At 43.8% G+C, this 26594-nt stretch overlaps 2 protein-coding genes across 4 annotated transcripts in view; one reads left to right on the plus strand and one right to left on the minus strand.

The window, feature by feature from the left end:
• Positions 1-1575: 1575 nt before the first annotated feature.
• alms1 (ALMS1 centrosome and basal body associated protein) lies at positions 1576-14020 on the plus strand. Its single transcript, XM_041061130.1, has 18 exons — positions 1576-1646; positions 2412-2577; positions 2790-2910; positions 3029-4928; positions 5029-5188; positions 5509-6690; positions 6854-6969; positions 7475-8534; positions 8919-9041; positions 9624-9779; positions 10096-11111; positions 11313-11430; positions 11523-11744; positions 11906-12171; positions 12268-12433; positions 12593-12650; positions 13367-13466; positions 13710-14020. Exons 1-18 carry the CDS (start codon positions 1632-1634, stop codon positions 13752-13754), a joined length of 6990 nt encoding a protein of 2329 aa, XP_040917064.1. The 5' UTR covers positions 1576-1631; the 3' UTR covers positions 13755-14020.
• A 78-nt stretch (positions 14021-14098) lies between these two features.
• dctn1b (dynactin 1b) overlaps positions 14099-26594 on the minus strand; it is a 33181-nt gene continuing 20685 nt past the window's right edge. For all 3 annotated transcript variants that reach the window (XM_041061082.1, XM_041061081.1, XM_041061083.1), the window contains 24 exons: positions 25735-25758; positions 24822-25019; positions 24372-24576; positions 24175-24253; positions 23802-23961; positions 23493-23597; positions 22636-22827; positions 22398-22514; positions 22113-22265; positions 21819-21979; positions 21221-21389; positions 20747-20815; positions 20418-20630; positions 20120-20281; positions 19808-19939; positions 19592-19720; positions 19232-19374; positions 18971-19137; positions 18625-18636; positions 17870-17997; positions 17523-17709; positions 17311-17384; positions 17010-17099; positions 14099-16308 (listed from right to left, as the gene is read on the minus strand). In XM_041061082.1, the coding sequence (XP_040917016.1) occupies positions 16171-16308; positions 17010-17099; positions 17311-17384; positions 17523-17709; positions 17870-17997; positions 18625-18636; positions 18971-19137; positions 19232-19374; positions 19592-19720; positions 19808-19939; positions 20120-20281; positions 20418-20630; positions 20747-20815; positions 21221-21389; positions 21819-21979; positions 22113-22265; positions 22398-22514; positions 22636-22827; positions 23493-23597; positions 23802-23961; positions 24175-24253; positions 24372-24576; positions 24822-25019; positions 25735-25758 (3207 nt within the window). In that variant the 3' untranslated portion in view covers positions 14099-16170. The remainder of the gene's footprint in view (positions 16309-17009; positions 17100-17310; positions 17385-17522; positions 17710-17869; positions 17998-18624; positions 18637-18970; positions 19138-19231; positions 19375-19591; positions 19721-19807; positions 19940-20119; positions 20282-20417; positions 20631-20746; positions 20816-21220; positions 21390-21818; positions 21980-22112; positions 22266-22397; positions 22515-22635; positions 22828-23492; positions 23598-23801; positions 23962-24174; positions 24254-24371; positions 24577-24821; positions 25020-25734; positions 25759-26594) is intronic.

Raw genomic sequence — 26594 nt, forward strand, 5'->3', positions numbered from 1 at the left:
AGCTACCGCGCATGTGTCGGAGCCTGGAGTGTTAGAGTACCAGCACTAGGGACCTAACCTAACCACCACTTTGAGTCAGGGTGCCGTTTCTACATGCATATGCTGGTGGTGCATGCTGGGAGATGAGGACGGCGCGAATTGGCCAATTTCCCACACAGTAATATGATAGATAATAGAAAACAGCTTAGCGGCGCAGATGATTTTCTTTTCACGTGGTGATAAATCAGGGGTCATAAATCACCTTTTTGGCATAAGGGTGTACCCTTATTCTCTCTTGTTTTGTTTTAGTGTATTCTATTTTTATTGATTGACTATCCTTTCATATGTTCATTCTTTGACTGTATGCCTGGTATGAATGGTTTTGTTTGTACATAATATTTCAGGCACATACTTTAAACAAAGGGGGGAAAGTGCTATGACGACAATTTAATTTAGCCCTTTAGCTAAGTTTGAAATAATTTAAACGATAAATGTGACTATAAAAAGAGACAGAAGTGATAAACATTTTCACATTTCCACCTACTGCATTAATTTTCAACCTCACGGGATAAAACCAGCTAGGCTTGATTACCAATAAGGCAAAGCAGTGGTTTATAGTGATCTGGTTTATTGCAAATTACACTCAGTGGCCTTTTTGTTAGGAACTCCTGCATAGTCTATTGCAAATCAGTACAACTGCTGTGCCATGAATTCTACCCTTACAAAGTTGATAATGCTGAGGTGTTAGTGACACCCTGACAAGGATTGTATTAATTCATCAAAGTCATAGTTAAAGGTGGTGTTGTAATGTTGTATCTACATTATTGGGAGACGTTTCAAATGTTTAATGTCCTGAACAAACACACAGGAGCAATATCTGTAGCCTCCTTTCTTCTGGGTTGCAGTTTCTCTTTATCTGCAAGGCATACAAAGCATTTCCCGAGAAACGAATATTTGCCAGGTTGTGGTGATAATGCGCTATGTTGCATCATATGTAAAGGTTTTTTTTTTTTTTTTTTTTTTTTTTAAATCGACGTTCATATCAAACGACACCACAAACCACTCCCTCCAAAATTACAACAGAGAATCAACACACAGTTTCCATATAAACTAAATAACTTCCGTGGTGGCAAGATGTAGTACTGAGCCATTGTGTTGAATTGCATTAGATTATACAGGACTTTCTATTTTTGCTGGTCAGTCCGGCTGTTGAACCATCGGCCAATGCACTGCCTGGGAAATACTTTTTTAAAATGTTTTTATGGCTTCAGTTTAAGACAGAAATAAATTATATTATACACTCACAAAATACAAATATAAACAGTATATTGATGGACTTGTGGAACATTGCAAAAACTTTTTTTTTCAATTCTGAGAAGGGCATAAAACAAAGAGCTTCAACTCTGTTTTATTTCTGAGATATGATAGGAACATTGGATCTGGTTGTCTGCAGTTCAACCACGGATGCATTACCGAACAGAACCCCTGACAGGTGAGTGATCCATCTGTTTAACACACGATCTTTGATGTTCTTCAGTTCAAACCCCTTCTCGCGCGAATACATTTCTTAGCAACGGTCCTTGGATACGAGCTGGAGGAAGGAAACGCGCTCACAGTGGCGGTCTGACAACAGCAACAACAATAACAACAACATGGAGCCTCCAGAGGTACTTTGTGTATCTTTAGCTTTATTTCTGGTGCGAAAAAATTACCTTATGCAGCATTTTTGTGTCGTCCTTCGGTACGCTTTCACTGAAGTCTGGCCAGACTTTACCTAGCGCTGGCGGTTGTCAGCGGCTAGCTAGCTGCTAACGCTTTGCTAGGCTGTTGGCTAATCAGTCAGCGTACAAACAAACGGTTAAACTCTCAACTGTAATGTCATTGTCGGCCAAAGTATTGCGCTTCCATTGTTGGTTATAATGGTAGAATGACTGGCGGATACTCTCCATAATCGTTGCAAGTTAACGCTAACAGTGCGTATGGAGTTTGTGCAAAGCGTAGTCATGTGTTTATCACCAAGCTAGCTTGACGGCAACCTGTTGCTTCCTATTGACTTTTTTTGCTATGCTTGTCAGCGGATCCGTGATTTATAAATAAAACTTAAATTCTTGGAAAAATCTTGGTACATATTAGGCAGCACTCTCTTCCAGCACAGAGCCGAGTCGTTATGCAAAATGACAGCAGCTGGCAGGAATGACAGAGCACAGAGTAGCTGAATATGTTTCTTGTTGAATGTGCTCTGTTGTCTGACCAGCAGGTTGTGGAGGGAGTGCAAGACATTTTCCAGGGTGGATAACAGAATGCACAGCACGCTCTTCCCCACTACCAACTCCAGCAGTTGTTGTTTTAAGCATCCAAAGAAATTGTTCAGTGTTGAATGGCAGAGGAAGGCAGTAACAGTGAGTTACTTTGTTTGGTGATTTGGTTCATAGCGGGCGGAGGTGGCTCCTCAGCTGCCAGCAGATAAAGATGTGAGCCGGTCTTTTGGACAGTCATCCATTCACCAAGCGGGACCTCAAAGTCAGGACCAGATGCAGCCCAAGCTGACAACAGATGACTGGGATCTTCAACAGCCGGGGGGACACTCTTTGGAGCTAGGTATGTACACTGAATTTCAGCCTCTCTTCTGCTTATTTCCGTCCGATATATGTATTGAATTGAATTAGGTGATGTACGTACATTTTGAATATTTCACCGAAGCTTGATTTGAATAAAATCGTTAATCAAATCGAAATTGTAATTAGATCTTTTCCTAAAATCGTTCAGCCCTAGTTTTGACTCAAACAATGAAATCTACTTTGCATCATCAGATTTTCAGGACAGTAACTTATCTCCAGCCCTGTCGCTGTTGCCAGTAATCTCTGGAGTGGAACACAACTTCACTGAATATTCTTTATTCCAACAAAGTGACATTGAATTTGCCCCTTTAAGGTAAGTAAATAAAGAATAGAATAAAATAAATAAAAGTCAATTATTTGCTCCGTGGACATAGTTCATAATAGAAAAATAATAAGTTTAGAATTTTTACTTCTTTGTTTACTCCTTCAAGGGCATACCCCGACATTTCCATGGCATCGGACAGGTTTTACTTTCCACCCCAAGATCGCACCACTCAGGCCTCTGAGCGTGGCTCACTGTCCCAGCACCCTTTGGCCCAGGCAACCATCCTTTCGGAAGAGGGAGCAAGCAGCTGCTGCTCTCCGTCCCAGCAGAGCTTGTCACCAGGGGACGGAAGCAGACGAGAGGAAGTGGTTGATCCCCAACTGACTGCCTCCACTGACAGACAGGAAGTGTCATTCAGAAATGATGCAGGTAGCAGAGAGAAGGATTCAGAGACACTCAGAAACCCTCTGGACAAGCTAGTAGAAGGTGCTGTGGAAGATGAGACCTTATTTCTGAGTAAGGATATTCCTGCCCAGCACCTTCTGGAGCTCCTCCAGAAAGATGTTGGCATGCCAAGCAGCAGTAGTAGTGCTGTTTCCTCTGCCTCTGAGACATCTCTGAAGAGCACTACATCTTTTGCTGAGGGGTCTAAACGCACTGAAGTCTGCAAACCAGGCACTGACCAAAGCATGGTTAGAAGAAAAGGTCCTCCAGGTGAAGCTTCTCTTCCTCAGCAGCAGACACAACAGCCTGACACAGTTTCAGAACCCGACCGATCACGAGCTTTGCCATCTGAGGTCTGCAACATCACCATGGGTTCCCGCAGCACTCGGCCTGATAACAGTAGTCAAGCGTTACACAGAGAGCTGCTGTCTGAGGTAGAGAGGCGCAGCAGCCGTGAAGCTGAATCTAAAAACCAGCAGCGGACAAGTCCTTCCCCACCTGTTCAGTGTCTCACTCCATATCCCACAGAGACATCTGAAGGCAAGCCAGTTGTGACCCAAACAAATCTGGCTGGGATACCGTGGACTGGGCCGTTTTCTGCAGGTGTTGAACGGATTCACAGGGAGCAGGATCTCTGGTCTTCAGGGAACCAAACAGGGATTGATGGATCCTACCTGGGTTTCCTTCCACAGTCTCAGTCCACACCAGGGGTCTTTAAGGCCCCATCCAAATCCACTGTCAAGGCTACATTAGGGCAACTTTCTGCCATAGAGTCCAGTAAAGAGAACTCATATCAATCGAGCACCGGGATCTCCACACAGCCAGCTGTTCCTGAGTCTGATGTCCATTGCCCGGACACAGCAAATCAGTGCCAAGAGGAACACACCTCTGCAAAGGTCCAGTCTCTTCCGAGTCTTAACTATATGCAGAAAGTAGACGCTTGGAGGGCAAATCAGAGTTCTGGCAAAACATCACTGTTTGATAGCCTGGCTTTGCAGGGATTTTCTGGGATCTCTCCGAAAAAGAAAGCTTACGATGCAGTATCTGACACCCTGAATCGCATCCTGAGTCAGCAGGCAAGGAGTTTACAACTGCTTCCTGTTTCAAGTGCCACCAACCAGAATGTCGCACAGAGCTCCTCTGCTGCTCCTTCTGGCTCTTCTTCTCCAAGAAGAGGGGAGGCCGTGGGCAGTGCACCCAGCGACAAAGATAACACTGGGTCTGCAGCAAGAGCCTCTGCTTCACCCTTTGGCAGGTCACAGTCCCACTCTTCTCTCAGCACAGTTGTCATGTCGGTCCAGAAAGATCAGCAGACACTGAGACCTGCAGAAGAAGAGAAGAGTCAGGCTCAGGCCGACGCCCATCATCAGCCGAGTGCCACGGCTCAGCCCTCACCTCTCAAGAGCCTCGGGCAGTTCAGTGATGTGTCTGTTGATAGAGATTTGACACTTTCAAGTTCCCAAGATAGTTACAACAGTGGAATTAAATTAGGCACTTCCGTTGGAGCTTCTTCTGTCACCAGCCTCGAGGTTGATAATTATGCCCCATACTGGACTTCAAAACTGTCAACATCGCCGCCTCTGCCCAGGTCTCGAGAGTTCAACATTGAGGAGCGAATCCCGGTAATTAAAAAATTGGAAATCATATGTAAACAGTTATAAGATTTATGTAAAATATTTTAGCAGTTGATTCTGATATCGTGCTCATTTGTTTTTCTTGCAGTTGTATCTCCATAACCTGGGTATTGACCAGTCTCCCTCAACAATCTTAAATCCATTTGCACCCAGAGGGCCAATCAGAGAACCTGAATTCTCTCCCACTGATCTCTGTACAATTAAAGGTTCTATTGGAACACCAGCTAAGAGCACCCAAGCTTCTGAAGGTACCTAACCCTAGAACTAACATTCAAAACAAGAAAAATAACTAATAACCTCAACAGAATTTTTACTGGGCCGTAAAAATGTGGTATGAACCCATTTCAACCAACATATGATAGTTGTGCTGAGAATCAAACATCTCGGACAATATCTAAAGGCTAAATGTCATCACCTGTACTTAATCATACACTATGTACAGTATTTTTGTATTAAAAAATTTCCATTATAAGTTTAATATTTTCCAATTGTCAAATGTACCTTTTTATATTCCCCATACTGAACCAATAAGGGTAATTAAAAAAATACTCTCATATTGTATTTTCAGGTGGCAGTCCCCATAAAGGAGAGTTTTCCAGGTCTAGTATTCTGTCAGTGGACTCCAGTATATCCATACCATTTAGCCTGGACAGTCTTGGTCCAGCTGTATCCATCCCAGAGCGGACGAGACGGCCTTCTCCTTCATCAGATACAGAAGCTATCCAAAGGAAACACAGACCGGCACCCTCCGCCCAGCCTGATGAAGACTCCTGCTCCTCCATACTGCAACCCATCCAGCAGCAACATGAGGACAGCGGTTTAACCAGCGGCCACAATGTCGTCCAGCTGGGAGAGAAGTTTGACTCCGACCCCTCGTTAGCTACTAAAGCCACGTGCATGGAAAGAGACTTAGAGTCACCCTTGCCAACGAGCCGTAGTTTGGATCAAAGTGCAGAAGATTCTTTTGTTAGCTCCAAGGCTTTGTGGGAGATCCGTAAGCTACTGTCTCAGGTGGACAAGGTGGTGACTACTGGGTCCTCTGCAGCCTCCTCAGCCTCCCCCGCAGCGCGGCGTTTACTGTCTGATGATGATATTTTCCTCTCATTGAGGAAGAAAACCAGCGGACTCCAGGACTCCTCATTCTCCTCTTTCTCTGCAACTGGAGACCCCAGAACTCATTCCTCCTCACTGTGGGCCAGGTCTTCGTCTGATTCCATCCTAACCTCAGAGAAACCAAGGCAAAGCTCTGTAGGTCGAGACAGTATGACTTCATCATGGCAACCTGATGTTCCATCCACACAAACTATAATTTCTCCACCCACTGCAGGTGCATACAAAAGACCAGAAGAAAGTAATGTTAGTAGAGATGCAGGGTCATCCCTGGTCCTCTCCAAATCAGCCCGGCGGGCAGAGCCTGAGGGCTGCAGCGCTGCACCTCCTGACAACAAAGTCCCAACACAGCCACCAGTCATCAAGCCTCTGCCAGCTGTGAGTACACAACAGCTCACCTCTGTGCCTGCAGAGACAGAGGGCCTCTCAGAGGAGGAAGAAAAAACGGCACTTGGAGGTCCTGTACAGAGCAGCTCCTCGTCGTTCACCCCCGAGGACACAGATCAGGGAGCGACGAGTGATGGGAGCAGTGAGAGCTCACTGGCAGTCAGAGTGGCCAAGTTACTTCAGAGCGAATCTCCAGCCACTATGGTTTCCAGTACACCCAGCATCACTGACCAGGAGGAGAGCAAGGCCAGAGGTATGACGGTTTGCTTCTGTTGTATTTTTACAGAAATATAGCGAACTACACACCTTCCGTCTTATTCCTCATACACAACCATGTCACTTCACAAAAGACGAGTAACCTGCTGACTACTTTGAAATGCTCTACATGGGGTTAAAAGTACATGTTGCTGTTGCAGAGTGGATTAAGCTGAAGATATCAGGACAGCAGTGTGAGCCTCTGGAGTTGGATAAAGAAGATAGAAAGCGGATTGAGGAGATCAAGAAGGAGCTGCTGTTAAAAAACCCTATGAAGGTAAATTACTGATGAAAAGATAAAGAAGCTTTATTTATAGCACATTTTTTAAAAACTGCCTGAAAAACAAAGTACTGTAAATTAAGACTAAAGCACCAACAATTCATGTTTATGTCACATATTTTCTTTTGAAGTCATGTCATTTGTTTATGGTTATATATTTTTTTAATTTCCTTTTTTGTCATTTTGATATTTCACCCTCAATATCTGGACAGTACAGTTCTCACTCTTAAGGTAACTGATGTGTGTGACTGAGTGTTTTTTACAGAATCAGAAAAACTTTATTAATCCCCGTAGGGAAATTCTTTTGTTACGTACAAACTCCCAGTTGAAAAATGAAGAACAGCTTGCTGTTAGGGTTAAAACATAAACTTTGAGGTTTGGAGTTGGTTGCAGTGCTGAAACATTTTGATGTGAATCTTTATGGTGAATTACTTAATTAATAAAGTAAACCAGGACATTTCCTGGTCTCACAGATTATTGCTTTTTTTGTTTCTGTTTTCAGAGCCAGTTGAGCACAGATACAGAGAGCAGTGCAGCGTCCAGTGTTAGAGTCCCAAGGGGACAGGATCCACCTCAGCCTGCAGAGACATTCACTGCCCCCAGTGATGCTAACAAGCAGCTGCCCCCTCCGCTCCAAGACCTCAGCACGCACCTCCCTAACTCCAGCGTGCAGCTCCAAAACTCTCTTCGTCCAGGTCTAGAGGCCCAAGTATTGGAGATTGCCGCCAGAGAAGGAGTAATCTTCCCTAGAACAAACCCTCGGGCCGTCACATCCATCACCATCGCCACCCGCAGACGCTCCGCCTCCACCTCTCCCTCCACATCGTCTGCATCTCCCATCAGCCCAGCCCCAGAGCCACTCCACCTGGCCGAGCTCTCCACAGGAGCAATCGAACATCTTAAAGCTAATAGGCCCCCTACTCAGAATGAAGAAGGTGAGGCAAGCAGAGAGCCAGCATCAGTGTTTGAGCCAAGCCGTAGCCTCTACACCAGAAAACAAGCTGTAAATTTCTGTCAGGAAGGAACAAAGTTTCTGTCAGGAAGTCAGAAGAGGCAAGATGCTGTGGGAGGCCGGTTTAAAGAACCTCCTCCACCTTCACAGGGTTTAAACAGAGAGGATGTGAATATCAAAGATGACAACTCACAGTCTTTTCTGCGAGATGACGAGTTATCCATCCAGGACAGCTCTGGTTCTAGTGCTCATGGTGCTGAACAAACCATGGGCTCACGCACCTCTGCATCCCCCACCAGGACAGGCCACGTCTCACATGTCCATCTCACTCTGTCCCCCAAAGCCACTGATCACAGTTTGGCCACTGCTGTGCACCCCAGTCGTGCTGATGCTGTTGCGGGGCTGCCACGTGGAGAATTTGTTCCCCTCAGACACGCTTCATCTGCTGCCAGCAGTCTGGACGAAGGTGTTGGCTTATCCAGTCCACCAGAGTGGTACGACACCAGAGAGCCAAAGAGACAGCGGGTCCGTGAAAGAGCGGACACCTCCACCCTGTTTAAAGCCGTTGTGCCTACGGGAAGAACCACCTCCACATCCAAACAATCACCAGGTAGGCTTGTTATGAAAAGAATGAATTGTTTTTCATTATCAATTAATCTGTAGATCATTTTTAGTTAATAATTCAGTATAATAATAGAGTACCCAGAGCTCTAGCTTACGTCTTATATATGCTCGTTTTACCAGACCAACAGTCCAAAACCCAAAGATACACAATTTATGCTGATTATAAAACTAACCATTTCAGTGGTGCAGTAGTAAATAGTGTAATACATCAGTATAGAGGAAAAAAAAACGAGTTTAGGATTCATATTCTAATGTGCTGTGTTCTAAAGATTAGATCATAAATGCATTGACATTAAATTCATTTTTATTCTAAGTATCTGTGACAGTTAAAGATGGATTCTTCTGTCCCCTCTCACGCCTCCTCATACAGCAGTGCCTGTCCTGTTGCCTTATAAACCCCGCGGCAGCGAGGAGCTCTTCTACGTCCCTCAGACAGAAGCTGATGTCTCCTCTACAGGCCCCTCTGACACCACCATGGAGAGCACACACACAGGTGCAGCAAATTTTTATTGAGCTGCTTTGTTCACATATTAACTGATGTGCTGGAGTTTCATGAGCTAACGCTCAAACCACAACACAACCTCCCACTCTCTTGTTCAGCATCTGCCACAATTGGTCTTAGAAAATAACTGGACAGCTTCTGCAGCTTAAAACAGTTTTAAACTCAGCAAATAGACAGAAAAAGGACAAATTAGAAACAAAGGAATTTATGAGTCCAGAGAATCGAATTGACGGTTGAATCTGTGATGAACGAGGAGGCTCTCCTCTCATTTCCCCTGTGTGGGTAGCAGCTGGTCCATTGTAACCTACACCAGGCAGCACATTAATTATTCATGTTCAGGGGTTTGGTGAGACAAAGGCAGAGCTGCGGCCCCAGCAGAAAGACACGGGGAGTGGGGGCTGTGGACTCCATGTCTTTGAACATCCTCTGTTTATCTCTGGCTGAAAATTAAGGGTTTGGGTCACTTTTCTTGTACTGTTATTTATCTGTCGTCTCAGAAAAAGACAGTGTTGGTTTAACCTTAGTGAATCGTCCTTGTCACGAGGTAACAAACCACTGTCGAATTCTGAGCAGGCTCAGACGACGCCGTGCCCCCACGCTTCAGCAGCGAGGTCCTCGGGCACCAGGACCCGGGGCTGGACCGTGGAGTCACCATCAGACACACAGAGGGCATCTACAGCAAGAGGTTGAAAACAGCCACCTTCAAAATGCAGGAACCTGGACACAGAGGTATGCTGACCATACAAACTGACAGTGTGTCTGTGACACCAAGTGTTGGGCATTAAGGTGCATTGTGTTAAATATATGCGTGAAACCAGCAGCACTTGTAGGAAAACAGTAATAGTCTGTCATTGGTTGATATGAACATGTCAGCGTGGTTAAATTATGCACTGAATGTTCTGAGGTGTTTCACAGAAAGAGGAAACAGGATAGGACCATGTGTTAGAATAAATATATATTATAATTAAAGCTCCTAAAACTTGCTGAATGTTTTGTCTGAGCTCTTGTGACAATGATCATGTGACTTCTGTCTCTCTCATCATAGATGCCTCTGTGACTGCAGATAAAAGCTCACAAACAAGTGGGAGCCAAACTCCAAAGCCGTCTTCCCAGGTATCCGTTGCCTTTACCAGAGTGCCTTTATCGAGCAGCCAAGGAGCCTCTAAGAGAGACCAGGGCACCAGCCCCGTGCAGTTTCTTCATTATGATCGACCAGAGCCAAGCCGTGAGAGATTTCAGCCTGTTCACGTGGAAATAAACTATGACAAGGCGAGCCGTCACCTGGACCGAAGCTCTGTCCCTCAGGACGAAGACCAGCAGAGGAGGGACCCTGATGTCGCCCACCCCGCCTCCCAGCAGACCATCAGCAGTCTGGACCAGCTGTGGCTGAGGTTCTGTGATCGCTGGACCATCGAGGAGTCGCAGCCGACCCGTGACAGAGAGGCATCGCTACTGGAGCGGCTCGAGCGCTTGTCTCGTCTCATTCAAAGCACGAGGGGTACTAACATGTCAGAATCACAGGAAATCACAGAAGCACAGAAATATCGTGACACCGCAAAACAGAAGCTTGGCACGAGGAAAGAAGATGCTGCAAGGGAAGAAAAAATGCAGGACATGAGAGAGGGTAAAGGTTTAGATGGTGAGGCCAGAGAAACAGGGTGGAAAGGAAGTAGGAAGTTTGATGATAAACCTCCGATCCCTCGTCAGGCCTGGACGCCGAGGCTGCAGGCACAACGAACATCTCAACCTTCAGACGAGGACAGTCGTGCCTCCTCCTTCACCTCCAGCTCCTCCCAGAGTCTGCACCTCTGTCCGGCGGACAAAGACGAGTCCGAGACCTTGTCCTCCGTGTCCGGCTCCATGTCCACCGTCGACACGGACCGGCTGATCCGAGCCTTCGGCGCACACAGAGTCCAGCACCTGAAAACCAGCTCCAGCCTCAGTAAACTTTACCACACCATCAACAAGCAGAAAGAAGGGAGGGAACAGAGGAGAGGGAGAAACAAAGACTCTCCACACATCATCACACCGTCAGAGACCACCGGCACTGATGAGTCCACAGTATGTACTGTATATCTGCAGATTAGTGTTTTACCCGGGTTGAAACCTGATTTAATTACAGATGTGTACTCCAAGTGAAGTGAACTGGTCTTTACAGCCCTTTGAAATATGTGGTTTTGTGAAGCTAGAATAAGTTTTGAAAACTGAAACTACAGGTATTGAACAGCTCTAAACATTTGATGTGATTGCGTCGCTCCTCAGGTTACTGCTGGTTCTGCATCATCAACCAGCACGTACACCCTGCCATCACGCCGTGGACCCTCCAAGACTCTGGCAGCAAAGAAGGCTGTTAAACTGGTCAGCAAAGGCATCCAGACAGGTCCGTCCAACAAAGGAGGTTACGCTGATTGATGAGTACTGTTTTTGTTTTTTTGTTGTTTTTTTTTTCACTGTTGTTTTCTTTTTCTTCAGGTGACCTGGAGATCGTTAGTAACGGGACTCGACGCCACACCAGAGACGTTGGAACCACGTTCCCCTCGCCTTGTGAAACCACCACTTCGAGGCAGATTTCATCTTCCTTAACCGGTGTAGAGGGAAGAAGAGGAAGAGGAGGGCGGAGGAGCCCCTCTAAAAGTCAGCCCTTACAAAAGCAGAGAAAGAGCAAGCAGAGCCCATCAAAGCTCTACCCTGAAGGCATGTCAGCTTCTCTGTCCTAATGGAAACGTTAACTTTCAGTGTTTGTTTTTTTTTATAAATCTTGTCAAATTCCTTTTGTCTCCATTGTCTTTCATTTTCTTTTTATTGCTGCTGCCAAAATAAAACCAGACGGTGTGAATTTTCCTGGTCTTTTCCAGGCGTTGCTTGGTTCATCTCTGCTGACGACCTGAGAGCAGAGGCGAGGAAGGAGAACCAGCAGCAGGAGGAGGAGGAGACGCCGTGGAGGCCGAGCACCGCCTGGTTTGAACCGTACAGCCGAACACATCCGTGGAGAGAGCCACTCAGACAGAGACAAGTCCATGAGGACAGGAACAAACAGCCCAGCCTCAAACATCACACTGTACCCGATCTAGATCCTAGAACCAAGGCAGTGTCCTCTGGTCTGACACGTGTCTCTCTTCAGGTTAGTTTGTCTCATGGTGTCCTTTTAAAACTTCTCATTATTGTCCTTTTACTGCAGTTAGGAAAAAGTAGCTAGTTCTCCTCTTCAATCCTGCAGGAGGCTCTGGAGATGCGACGTCCAGATTTCATCTCTCGGTCCACACAGAGGGTGGAGCGTCTCGCTCTGCAGGTGGAGGAGAGGAAGCTACAGGCCGTCTTCACCAGGGAGAGAGACGAGCTCTTCCACCGGCCCGGGGGACCGGGGAGGCTGCCGAAGCCTGCAGGTACTAAACAACACGCCAGAGGGGGAAGTGCTGCTCATTAACGTTTAACTGTTAGGAGTCAACTAACAATGTGTTTTTAATGAACAGAGGTATTTAAATATATTATTTAATATATTATTTAATAATTGGACTAATTGGTCTGTTACCTTTTACATTAAGGCACTGCTCTGCTCAGGAGGGCTGTTCCCAGGAAGGAGATGATCCAGAGGTCCAAACAGTAAGTTTGTTTTGTTTTTTCCTTTTTAGCTCTGGATTTAATATTTAATTAAAAAAGGAAATAATTAGAAAGGATTTGTTAGATTAACGTCATTATAACAATAGTTAACAATAGTTAGAATAGACGATCTAGACCCAGCATTAGTTTTGGCATAAAAAATGATCTCATTGTCTCCATAATCAGTTTTACCTCATTAATATGCAAATGTATGCACAACAGTGCTTTAAAATCAAATCAGATCATCTAATCCACGGAGTTCCTGTGGTGTAAATATGAAGTTTCTGCTGTGAGTTTCTTGAGTTATTGAGTTTGCAAGAAAAATCAGTTTCCTCCTGATTAAGCAAATGAGCTCATTAATCAGCAGAGTTTCTCACACCAACACGTTTCTTTGCATGCTACATATCTGGCATCAGTTTGAACTTGTTATAGCAATTTGTGGGAAAATCAGTTTTCCCTCATTAATATGTTAATTTATGCAGAAATCTTCTCAGATCATCTAAGACTTATGGGCTACCTGTGGTTTAAGTGTGAAGTTTCTTGAGTGACAATGTGCCGGACGACATAAATTGAACAGAGCGTGGTGCTGTTTTAGTTTTTATGAAATGCCCTTTAAGTTTTCTTCTATGGACTCGATTCAGCAGCAGTGATGTTCTGGTGCTACAACTGCTGCAGTTTGCAGAAAAACCTCAGATCTCATAAAAATGTTTCTCCTCCAGGATCTACGAGAACCTGCCGGAGGTGCAGAGGAGGAGAGAGGAGGAACGAAGGAGAGCAGAGTACAGATCTTACCGGCTGAACGCACAACTCTACAACAAGGTAGAACACAAAGAACACTCCTCATCCAAAACTTGAATCTGACAGTGTAGGAAGACATTTTAAATTAAATCAAAGTGTGGAAGTAAAGCTCAAATTAAAAGTTTTAATTAAAGTTTTAGTCCTGCTCGGTTCTTAAACATGACTCTCGTGAATGTTTTTATTAAAGCAGAGCAAAAGAAGAACTGCTTCATACAGACTGTGACCAAAAGTGACAAACGTACTTTTGTTATTTTAATTTTTCAGAGAATCACCAGCTGTGTCCTGGGCAGACGAACAGCGTGGCAATGATCAAACTGAGCAGTGAAACGTTTTACTGTAAATTAAAATCTGTGACGTGAAAAAACATTTCGACATTTTTTTACAACTTTAAAAACAAAACTACCTAATTTAACTAAAAATGTGCTTTTATTTATTAGTGACCAATTTTTTTTTCTTGTTTGTATTTTAAAGATTATGTTGAAAAGTAGAATTCTTGACGTCTGACTTAGTGACCACTTACTGTTTCAGTCGGTTTAACTGAAGAATGTGTTTTTAATGTGAAAATAAACCAAGTTTCTGCAGATTCTTTAACATTTTTTGCTAAATTCGTTATTTCCATTCAGGACAGAAGGCCGACTGACTTTAATGTTTTTATTGATCAGTTGTGCAAGAGCAGGAAGCCACAGGAGGAAAATGTAAGACAAGTTAGCTGCAGGTTCAGTACATCAGCTGCCCACTGGGAGCACAGAGAAACAACATAATGAATGAATAAATAAGAAATGTCTGCATTTTTTTCCCCCTTAGTCTACAGTGTTGTAGATGCACTACGCCCATTAATTACTACAAAATAAAATTTCAAGTTACGACAGTACTGTGCAAACAAACAGACTAACAAATCATTAAGTTAAACAGTTAGTATGGATTAATGAACTTAAAAACCTTTTAAAATCAGCCATGGCAAACGTGGTGAAGAGAAACAAAAATTCTTTGGCAAAGATGTAGTTTTGCTTTAAATGAGGTTTGGTTGATGAAAAATAAGGCAGGTGACCGCTCTTTACCACAAGGCTCTCTGCAGGTTTAAGGCTCGGACAAAGTTAAAGTCTGAAACAGCTAATACAGTCGTCTGGGTTTTTGTAATTCAGTACCTTTACCAATACAACCGGCGTGTCGTTTGTACCAAGCATGTAAAAAGTAAACAGTAACAACTTACGCCACATGTAAATAAATACTAAATAATTTAAACCATATAATGCTCCATCTCACTAAAGTGCAGTCAAGCTGTTTTTAAATATGATAAATCTGCAAAAGAATTTCAGTCACATTTTACACAGTAAATTCCCTCGACATTGATCTGCTTTTCTTGTCCTGTGCAGCTCACAGGGTTTTTAATGAAACCACAGAGGAGAGTAAACGATCCTGAACACACTGGTGTTTGCTTGCATGTAGCTTCATCCCTAAAACGTTTCAGTCGTCAGTGAATAATAAAGGACTAAAAGTTACATCCAAGTAAAGCTAAGTTTCCTCTGTCGCTCAAAACGTGTTAAATATGCAGAAAGTCTCTTTGATCAAACCACAGTAAAATGCCCACGACTTTAAATGGACAAATCTAGTTTTTCTTAATAATTTAAATTAAATTTAAATTTAATTTAATTTTTTTTTTTAATTATAATTTTCTTTCCCTTTAAACAGTTGAGTTATAAAAATGGAGTACACAACAGCAACACCTGATTCAAATTTACAACACACAGTCATGATCCTTGGTTTCTTGTGTAGCATTAACAGTTTAACACAGTAACATGGAGCAACATCCAGTGTTTCAGTTCCATATAAACCACACGGTGCAGGTTCCACTGCCAGGGCCAAAGAGGAGGCTGAGAAATACTCAACAGCAACGAGAGCGTTTTCAGTGGATCTGGGCAGCATGCAGCAGTGCAGGCTAAGTACCTCTGATTCTATCTGTGGCCGTAAAACGGCGTTCAGGGTCATGATATCCTCAGTATGCAGGGCTGTAGTCAGAAGCACAGCAGTCTAACACGTCACCACAGCAACCAAGCTGAGCCAAATTTGATTTTGATTTGAGATCAATAGGCAAATAAATAGTGTTTTTCTGTCTTAAAGGAGTTTGACTTTAAAAATTTCAGAAATTAACAACTGTAGTCAAACAGTTATTGTTTTCACTGAGAATCTCCTGATTCTCTCCATCAACTGTTTTGGTGATAAAATGTTAGAAGATTAAAAAAAAAAAAAAATTCCAATAGAATTTCAAATTTCTTCTTTCATTCATTAAAATATTCAAGAAATAATTGAATAAAACATCAAAATTATTTAATAATTCAATAACATATTGTTAATATATTTTCTGTAAATTGACTTATCAATTAATCAGTATATCAATTAATTGTAGTTCTCACCAAAGTGGGTGAGACAGAGACAAAGCAGTCAAAACAGGCTCAAGACTGAAATGTCCTGCATGATGCAGAGTGACCCTGAGACTCAACTGGTCTCAGACTACAGCCCCGACTGTCTGTCATCAACGTGCATTTCAAAAAAGAGGAAGGTCATTTCCTGCAGGTAAAAAGCTCACCACTGGTGACTGAATTCCTCCTGGTTTGACTTGTTTTGGCCGTGGAGTGGAGACGAAGCTGATGATGGGGGAGGTGGTGGGGGTGGGGGAGGTGGTGGGGGTGTGTTGGTGCAGCAGGCAGGATCGCAGGACAGGGGAGGTTTAAGTCCGCAGCAGACTGTGAACTCTCTGCAGCTGACACTGTGACAGGACGAGGCGGTGGACCTGCTCCTGACCGCGGGGACACGGCACCGTGACCCGACCCACCAGCACCATGTCGCCCTGCTTCTCCTCCTTCGCCTAAACACAGAAAAAGCAAAAACACAGGTAAAGTAACGACCTAATTATCTGATGTCTGAACAGATTAAAATCAAAATCTCAAATTCAAATAGTTTTTTCTTTTTATTAAAACTACATACTGACTACAAGTGTTTAGACAACTGAGATCAGATTTTTAATTCTAACATTTTAAATGAATGTGTTCTTTTATGCAAAGCTAGAAGAAATGAAAGCACTGAAAATATTTAGAAACATGTTGGAGGCTGAAGACTGGACTTGAAAAGTAATTTTTTTTAAACTAGCATATTTAATGTAAGATTAACATTTTATAAATTTAAATTTTTATATTTGTAGAGCTTTAATCAAATCCAGTTCTCAGCAGAATGAGATCCTGATGCATTAAAATTTTCTGAACCAACAAAAATTGAACTGAATGTTGGATTACATCTGTCAAAACTTTAAGAGTTTACCTGTGTTACTATAAATCAAACACCAACAATCTGGACACAATATTTGTTTTTACTACTAACATGAAAAAAATGGATTTTTTTTTTTTACCATCTGTAAAAACTAATTTTCAGTTACCAGTTCAATGTTCAAACTTGCCACTAACTGCACAGTGGGTATAAGATAACGTTTCCTCTGAACTGCCTCAGACTGCGACACCCTCGCCGATGAAAGCTATGAGTGACAGCTCGTCTGCAGCGGTGTTTCTGCTGTACCTTTACAAACGATGCCGAAGGGAACGTGGCGAAGTCGGATGACACTCGAGCTCCGGGCTGCTGGTTGACGACGTGCTCTGCTACTTCGTCCTGATGGAAGAAATGTGAAAAAGGAAATTTCAACTGTTACACAAGGTGAGTTCTTCAGGACACAGCAGACTCTGCTGCTGCAGCATCGTGACATTTGTACTGTTTGATTTTAGAAAAAACAAAGTTGATTTATTTTTGTCAATTCATAGTTTTCTCCAGTTTATATTAAAGCTTTGTTCCATTTGGGTGATGCACAGGTTTTGTGTCTGACCTTCAGTCTGTCCAGAGTGTCACTCAGAGACTGTAGTCGAGCTGTTTGTTCCAGGAGCTGAGCACTAGGTGTCACTGCAGGACAGAAAATAACCTGCAGTTAATATGTGTTAAATAGCAAAGGGGGTTGACTCATAAGGGATTAAAAATATAGGAAATATAAAGGAGATCCACAACTTCACATAACAGCACAACTATAAAGGTGAGTTATACCTGGAGATTTCCCGGTGATGTCCACCACCTTGACATTTGCGCTCATCTGCAGCAGAGTCTCCAGGAGCTGGTCAGTCTTGCGGTAGAGGGCGCTAGAGAGCACTTCAGGACGTCCTCCGTCTCTGGAGGGAAGTTTGGTGACATGGAGAGGAGGCAGAGAGGCGAGCTGAGCGCGCATCTTCTCAGCCTGAGAGGGAAGAACTATTTGCAGATTACTGGGAAACAAGTGTCTCTGTCCACTTACTGTAACTAACTACATCCATGTGTCTCTGAGGACGAATACTCATCACATCAAGGACTCGTCACGTGTTTATCTAATGCGTCAGATGCTGAAAGATGCTTCGTACCTTCAGCCTGTTGTTCTCGTTCTTCAGGTGTTTGATGCAGAGTCTCTGAGCTTCAATCTGCTGAGTCAGCAGCGGAGAGTCGATCACCTGGACACCTGAACCCGAGCCGACGCCGGACATCATGTTCGCTGTGGACGAGAGCAGGTACAAGTCACTGACACCTGACTGGGCCCAAACCTTCATTCAGTGGTACATTCTGAGTTTACATGAAAAACAAACACTCAGCTCCTCATGTCCAAACACACACAAACGATTTGTTTACAACTGTCAGATTAAAAATTTGAACTGTTTAGCATCCGTACATGCAGTGGTGGATAAATTCATGTGACTAGAACTATTTTAATTTTGTAGTATTTTACATCTCTGTTCCACTAACACATTTTGCATTGATGTGTGTGTGTGTGTGTGTCTAAGCTTGTAGCACTAAGCAGAGATGTTTACATATTAAAACCATGCGAGGCGAAAATGTGCCAAAAAAAAGCTGATTCATGAGGTGATTTTCACGTTAATAGATATTAAACACAAAACCTTCTGAGTCTTGAATAACAGGGTTTCTGCAGGATTCATTAAGTTAAATACGAAAGTGTGAAACCTGTCCTACTGATGACCTGCAGACGCTCTGAATAAAACATGCACACAGTGTTTAACTGCTGTCGATCCATGCACTGTTGAAACATTTGATTGTCAATGTTAGTGCTCTACGGAATAAAAATTAGCATGCAGGACCAAAGACAGATGTCAGTACAGACAGGTACCTTTTTGTTCTTCTGCAGGAGGTAAAGTAAGAGGTTAAAACAAAAAAAGACAAAGAGGAGGTCACTGGTTGTTAAAACAGCAGTTTGAGTTAAAGCGATAATGATTACCAATACTGATTGGTTTTTAGCCTGGTTAAGCTCCAGGTGGGTGAATTTAAGAATTACTGCAAATACTAGTTGAACCACCTGAAAACAGCAGAGATGTGAAGCAGGTTTGCTTGAATAGTGAAACTATTACTAAATTATTAAAATAACTGCAGGTTCATTTCATTTCATTTCTATCAGTTAACCAACAAACTGTCGCTGCTCTGTTTCCGTACAGTCCCGTAACTCTCCCTCTACTCACCTCCTGACATTCCTGTGACGATGGAAGCGATTCCTGACGGGCCGGTTCCTCTCAGCCCGTCGATGGTCATCTTCGACTGGCTGTTGATTCGCTGCTTCAGCTCGGCCTTCTCTGACTCCAGCTGGTCGATGTCGGCCTGCAGCGCGTCCATCGTCTCCTCAAACTCCCTGCAGAGAGGAGATCATCATCACACAGCTGGAGACCAATGTTTCAGTGCATGACTTCATCTGTGAATCTGCGGCGTGAGGCCGTCGCTCTTACTTCTCCTTCTTCTTCAGCAGAGTCTGGGCCTCGTCCAGGCGAGTCTGGATCTTCTCAACACGTTCGTCCGCATCTTTGGACGAACTGTCGAGTTTCTTCTCCAGCAGACTGAGACGGACGTTCGCCTCGCTCAGCTCCTCTCCCTTAAAAAAAAAAAAAAAAAAAAAATGACTTGGACAATGAATCAATTATCAAAATAAAGTAGCTGCAGACAGAGAGACAGATTTTGTCCCTCATTATGAAGAGATGTTTCACTGATCTGAATTAAGAGGAATAAAAACTGTTCCAGTGTTAAAGACAGACATGAAAAATCATAAACTTGTCCTTTCATGTGTTTTTGTTCCCTCTGACTTTCTCTACCTTGATCTTCAGAGACTTCTTCAGCTCTTTGATAACAGTTTCTCTGTCCTCCAGCTTCAGGCCGAGACCTTCTGCGTCTGTGATTTCTGCTCGAAGAGCCGCCGCTCGCACGTCGACTGGTGGAGGATTCTGGGAAATGACAGACTGTCAGCGTGATAACAAAATCCTAATCCTGCCTAAATAAAACCTGCACCAGCACAGTACCCACACAGTTACCTTGTTCTGAGGCCTCTCTGAGTCATACTCTCCCTCCTGCATAGCGGTGGCCATCTTATTCATGGTTGCTATGACGATGCCACAGGACTGTCGCAGGTACTCGTAGGGGTTGGCCCCCTGAGAGCCATAGATCTGAAGATGAGGGAGTGGGTGTAAACAACCAGAGATGTCAGATAATGTTCATCTATAGTTTATTTTTATGTTACTGGTTCATGAAACTCAACTCATCTGTGATGCAACGTGAGTTTTTATCCAAAGTGTTTTCACTGTCTCATCACATGATGATAATATTCAGCAAATAAAAGTACGTACCTGTTCTCCTGCCTTGAACGCCACATCCTCCATTTTGATGGCGGACAGCCCCTCCTGTTCACCGAGGGGCGACATCATCTGAGCTCCGGCTGCCGCCACTTCCTGCAGCACCGCCACCACCCAGGTCAGGTGCTTCCTGCAGTCTGAGAGTGTGTCGGACACCTGCGGGGCGAAGGTCAGAAATCAGAGTGAAATCCTGAGGAGCAGTGATTTAAGCTTTGACTTGATTGAACTGAAACCTGCACAAAATTAACCAAAAGGTGAGATGACAGTCAAGAGGTTTGGTTGCCGTGGTTACCTGCTGCCCAAAGCTGAGCGCGGTTGGGATGCCCGGTGCGTCGGTTCCCGGCATCCTGCGGCGGATCTTCTTGCAGAACTGTCGGATGTCGCTGCAGGACGTCTCCAGGTCTTTGAGCAGCACAGCGAGGTCGGCCTTCTCCTGACCCGCATGCAGGAAGGCCCGCAGACGGCCGACCTCCACAGCCATGCAGTCCAAGGCACTCTGGGTAAACTGCAAATGAACACAACAACATATCAAAAAGTATAAGATGGTTTCAGAGTGGACTGGATGAGGAGGGATGTGCTTTTTCTTGTATCCTCACACCTGCTGGATACGTCTGTACTCACTCTGATGTGATCAGCAAGCTGCATGGTGCAGTCCTCGTTCTGATCTGCCAGGTGGATGCTGTACAGGTGCTGGAAAAGGACAAACATCGTCAAACAAGCAGTAACTGTAGGAGTCGTTTTCTAGGTAACTATTAATTCACATGTTATGGTTTGTGTCCATGGTTCCTGCATTTAATACGACTGGATAATAAACAGTACTGGTTAAAAGCTGTAGGCACTTTAGATATTTAGGTTTTAATCCATGTTTGGAACAACTGACCTGTAACTTGAAAACAGATTGAACTGAAATAATCCATTACAGCAGTGTCTATACTGTCTGTGTCTGTGTCTGTGTCTGTGTCTGTGTCTGTGTCTGTGTCTGTGTGTGTGTGTGTGTCTGTGTGTGTGTCTGTGTGTGTGTCTGTGTGTGTGTCTGTGTGTGTGTCTGTGTGTGTGTCTGTGTGTGTGTCTGTGTGTGTGTGTGTGTCTGTGTACCTGATAGTATTTAATGGCCTTGGTGAGCGGTTCCACGTTGACGGTCTCGTCGAGCTGGTCTTTGTGCAGCAGGTCGATGAGGAAATCCAGCGATCGCTCATGGACGCTCATCTCTGGGTACAGAGAGCCGATCTTTTTATAGATGTCCACACTGCACTGAGCCAGAGCCCTGACACACAGAAAGACACACACAAACACACCAGGGAGGCTTGTTTGGGTTTATCTGTACTATTGGATACGGTGAGTGCAAAAATAGATGTTTTGTCAAGTTTTAACTTTAATAAAAAAAAAATAAAAAAATAAAAAAAAAATTAAAAATTTAAAATTTAAAAATTAAAATTTTTTTTTTTAAAAATTTAAAAAAAATTTTAAAAATTAAAAATTACAAATTACAAAAAAAAAAAATTAAAAAATTAAAAATTAAAAATTAAAAAAAAAATTGAAAAAATTTAAAATAAAAAAAAATAATTAATTAATTAAAAAAAAAAGGAAAAAAAAAAAAAGTGAATCCTCTTAAAATACAAGTGGTCATCTCTCTGCACAGAGACTCACTCTCCTGCTGTGTATCTTTAAATGTAGGGTTTGTGGGGAAACATACTGCTCGTATTTGTGGAGCGTGGCCTGCAGCAGACTGAGCGAGTAAACCAAACCGGCGGCGAAGCTCAGCTGCTCCCCGACGGCTCCTTTCAGTCCCGCTCGCTCCACACAGTTCTCGTTCAGGTCAAACTTCTCCTGGGCCTGTTTGCTGATCAGCTCAGCCTAAAGACAAACCCAGGTGCAAACAGTTAGACCTCACACTAAGGACTGAGCACTGACAACAAGCTTCACTTCTCTCCCATTCCTCCTCCTCAGCACCAGATGTGATGTAATAAATCAGAGGTGTGGTGTTTACCTTGCAGATGAGCCTGGGGATGAGCAGCAGCACCAGGATGCAGTCGTGGTCTCCTCCGTGACGAAGGAAGGACTCGGGCATGAAGGAGGTCAGAAGAGAAACGTGTCTGTTGGCCTGACCCACCTCCATCTTCCTCAGCTCCATCTCGATGGCCTGGACACAGAGAAGAAGAAAAAAACACAACTTACAGTTCATGCAAATTTTACCTATGAACCCACTGAGCCCAAACAGCCCATTCTGACAGCTACTTATTATTCAGCCCAGAGAGCTGTGACTGTTTCTGACCTTGGCGTAGGCCTTCGTCTCTGCAAACTTAATCTTGAAGTCAAACATCTCTGCTGGCGGCTGCTGCTGCAGCTCTGCTGAAGCTTCCTGCTGGCTGGTGAGTTCTCTGTTCACCTCCTGCAGCAAAAAAAAACAAAAAAAAACCAGGAAGAATAAGGAGAGAGCACCCAATAAAAACATGTATGATCAAACAATGTGATATGTCCTAAGAAAAAAAACAAACCCGTGTTGACTGTACCTGTAGGTGAGCGGTGAGCTCGCGGTACTTCTTGATGGTCTGCTGGTAATCAGCTACGGTCTCCTGAGCAGCTTCAACTCGCTTTTCGGACTCTCTGACTTTCGCTGCTCCCAGATCCAACATCTCCCTCAGCTCCAGCTCCGTCTCTCTGGCGTTTTCCTGCAGCTCGTCGTTCATCTCATTGATGGCTTCCTGCGGAGTGGAGACCACCAAACAGGGTCAGTGCCTCACTGAAAGCCTTTCATGTCCTTCACTTAGATTAAGGTCAGAGTTTAGAAAACCAACGTTTAGACTGTTTTAGACCAGTTAGCAAAAATATACCAGGTCTGATATAAATCTGTTGCAAATCACACTGATGTGGGTGAAAAATTATTTCTCTTACCTTTGTTTATAATTTAAAGGTACAACATGTACAATTTTAAAATACTTTTATTACTGTAAGTGATTATTTTTGCTTGAAACAGTGACAGATCAGTTCTATTGGTTTCTATTGCGACTCATTTGTTCCGATCGAGGTCAGTGGATTGAAACGCACTCAAACACCAGAGGGCAGCACATGCATGTTAATGAACCTGGTCACAGTAATGAAATGAGTCAGCAAACCGTGGCACTGTGTCTGACTTCAGTCCTATAATTACACACAGAAGGGGGGTCAGAGCAGGAAAAGGATGAAGTGGGACAAACAGTCTCCTACTCAAAGATTTTGATTGATCTTTTACTTTTTAAATCAGATGAACTGCAGGAATTTTGTGTTTTCATTGACCTGCTGTGATTCACGCTGTGTTTGCATTCATGTATTTGTACCTGCCGCCAACAGACGTGAATCTTTAGAGTGAGACTGAAGTTTCTTCACTCACCAGGTCAGCGACCGTCTCTCTCAGCTCCCTGACTTTCTCCTCCAGGTCCAGGTTTCTTTCCGTCAGAGTCTCCACCATCTCTTCTGCCCCCAAGGCTGCATCCACCTGAAGCAGAGAGCACAACGTCAGAAAGAGCACTGCTGTTGGTGCAAATTTAAAAAACAAAACAAAAGACTCAGCTCCTGCTCAGGAAAGAGACTGAGTCTGGCAGCCTGCAGGCTGATTTATGTCACTGCAGAGCTGCAGCACCTCAGACAGTCAGAGGCACCACGTTAAACAGCCCGTGTGATAAAACACTGAGACGCCGACCTGCTCTTTCAGCTCGTCAATGGTCTTTTCTGCCGCCGTCATCTCCTCCTGCAGCTTTTCTTTCTGGCTCCTCAGAGCATCCAGCTCCATGTTCTTCTTCTCCATCTGCTTCTGCAACTTCACATGTTCCTGCTTCTCTGACGCAGACAGGTCTCGCATCCTGGATCACAGGAAAAACACACCATTAAGGACACGGATGGAAAGCTGGAGGATAAGCGGTGCAGAGCACACGACATGGGGGCTGTGATGTCCTGGGTTAAAGTCTAGTTCAGGAATTCAGCTGAACTTCAGTCCTCACTACTAATAATTAGAGGTGTTTGTGGCTTTTCCTGCAGGGTGAAGTGACTGTTTGAGGGAACGTCCACAAACCCACCTGACCAGTGCTTCTTTCAGTCGGCCATTCTGCTCCTCCAGCTGTTTCACGTGATAACTGGACGCAGCACCATCCGAACCTGAGACAGACCAAACTCTGATGTTGATATTATCAGAGGTGACTGATGTATCAACATATAATAAATGTATTTGGATAAACACAGCTACCACAATAATGAAGGTTTACTCCAGCAGTACCTTTCTCCTCAATCTCATGCTTGAGGATCTCCAGGTCCATGGTGAGCTCGTCCACTTTCTCTTTGAGGGAGTCAACCTCCAGCTGCAGAGACTCAGCTCTCTCCTCAGCCATCTCCTTATCCAGCGTAGCCATCTCGATGGCATCCGCAGTGTCCGACATCTCCTCCATGTACCGCTCCTTCGCCTCCTGGGCCTCTTTAGCCTCCTACACACACACACACACACGTTAGTTTTGCACAGTTTGTGTTGAACAGCGCTGAGAAAACGTGTCACAGAAACATGAAAAATAAGGGATGAGAGACAACAAAAAGAAATTCATTTTATCATCTTGATTTTCCCTGACTGGTTTGTGAAGCCATTTCCAATCATCTACCCACCCATTCATCACACTGCCTCTCCAACCTCTCCCTGTCCATCCGCTCATCCACTCATCCATCTGCTGCTTCTCACCCTCTTGGCCTCTTTGAGCTGTTTCTGCAGCTCAGCCTGCTGCTCCTGCATCTTGGTCTTCCACTCCTGCAGCTGCTCCAGCTGGATCTTGTGCTTCTCCAGCTCCTTCAGCTTGGCTTTGTCCTCCGTCCGCTTCATCTTCAGCGTCTCCAGCTTCTCCTCCAGGTCCTTCACCTGAGCCCGGAGAGCCTCCTCCTCCTGTACGAAGGAGGAGCAGATGGAGAACAACAGGGTAACGAAAGGAAATGGAAACAAAGATATTTGAAAAAGGAGGATTGGTGTGGAAAAGACTTAATACATTTTTAACATACTGCTGGTGCAGGTGGCTGAAATAATCACATTAAAAAAGTGAAAGTGCTCTGACAAAAAAAAAAAAAAAAAAAAAAAAAAAAGGGAAGCTTAAACCCTGCTCCATTAGTTATTTTAACATCCCTTTAATCGTTTCACTTTGACGATTCCTCAGGTTTTTACTCTGTGAATAATGAAAGTGACAGATCAAGTGTGCAGCTTTCTCTCTGTGGTGGCACAACTTTCATTTTTTTTCATGTGCTACAAGGCTTTAATTTCACTCGCCGTGCAAATATTCACCTGTAGAGATGAGAAATTCAGCGTCAACACACACACATTCCCGGAAGGACGCTTTTACACTACATATATATACACACACGCACACAATTCAACACACACATATGCACACAGCAGTTAACAGCAGGGGGTCTTAATTCAATCCTGCAACAAACGAGCATTTTAATTGTTGTGCGAGTGAGGTGTGTTCTGCCTGTGAACCGGGACACAGCAGCTTCACACAGCAATTAAAGCCCAGAAGTCACACCATTTACAGCTTGTTAAAATGTTAGTGAGAGAAAAACAACACTTCAGTAAAGTGCAAAAACATCACACCACATCACTGCACCTGTGTTTCCATAGTGACATCCTCCTGGGGGGATAAAATACGAATCAGACCGATTATGTCGCCTTATAATTACACGCCAGATGGCAGCTGACTTTTACAAAATGTTAATGTGATAATCCCTGGCATTTAAATACAAATTAATGTACATGTTGCGTCACTGTCTCCAGCTCAGATAACACACAAGAGATTCAACCTGTGCCCAGTTCGTGATTAACGAACAGCTCAACAGACAATTAAGCAAATCAACTAACGTTTGGACATGGACAGGGTCTTAATCATGCTTTATTGAGCCGTACTCCAGAGCTAATCACTTCATCTATTAATGTTAGGTCTCGTTTTGGAGAGATGCCAAACTGGTACAGTTCACCAGCTGAACCACAGATGCTCTCTTTATGTCCAGATAATTACTTTTTTTTTTCTCCAGCACTGAATTTATCAATTTTCAAATTTTTTAAGCAGTAAGAGCAGCAGCAGCCATTAAAAACATTAAATCTACCTGAGTACTGATAATTGTCAAAACACAAAATTTATATAATTAAACATCAGTTACTTATATTAATATATACTTAGAAATCAAATAGAACGCAGAATAAAACGGAACCCTGTCTCTTCAACTGATTTCAGAACAATTAAGATGAAAACTGTGTAAAGCACAGGCGTCCAAACTGTTCCACAAAGGGCCGTGTGGCTGCAGGTTTCTGTCCCAGCCAAGCAGCAGCACACCAGACTCCACTCATTTAATCAACTGATCTCAGTCTTCAGACAGTTGACTGGTCAAACTGCGGGCTCTTCACTGGTGCAATGTACGGTAACATTTACAAACACGACAGGAAATTAAAACATTAAATGCCGTTAGTCTA

Source organism: Toxotes jaculatrix, chromosome 17, assembly GCF_017976425.1.
Source record: "Toxotes jaculatrix isolate fToxJac2 chromosome 17, fToxJac2.pri, whole genome shotgun sequence".
In the NCBI taxonomy this organism is placed as follows: Eukaryota; Metazoa; Chordata; class Actinopteri; family Toxotidae; genus Toxotes; species Toxotes jaculatrix.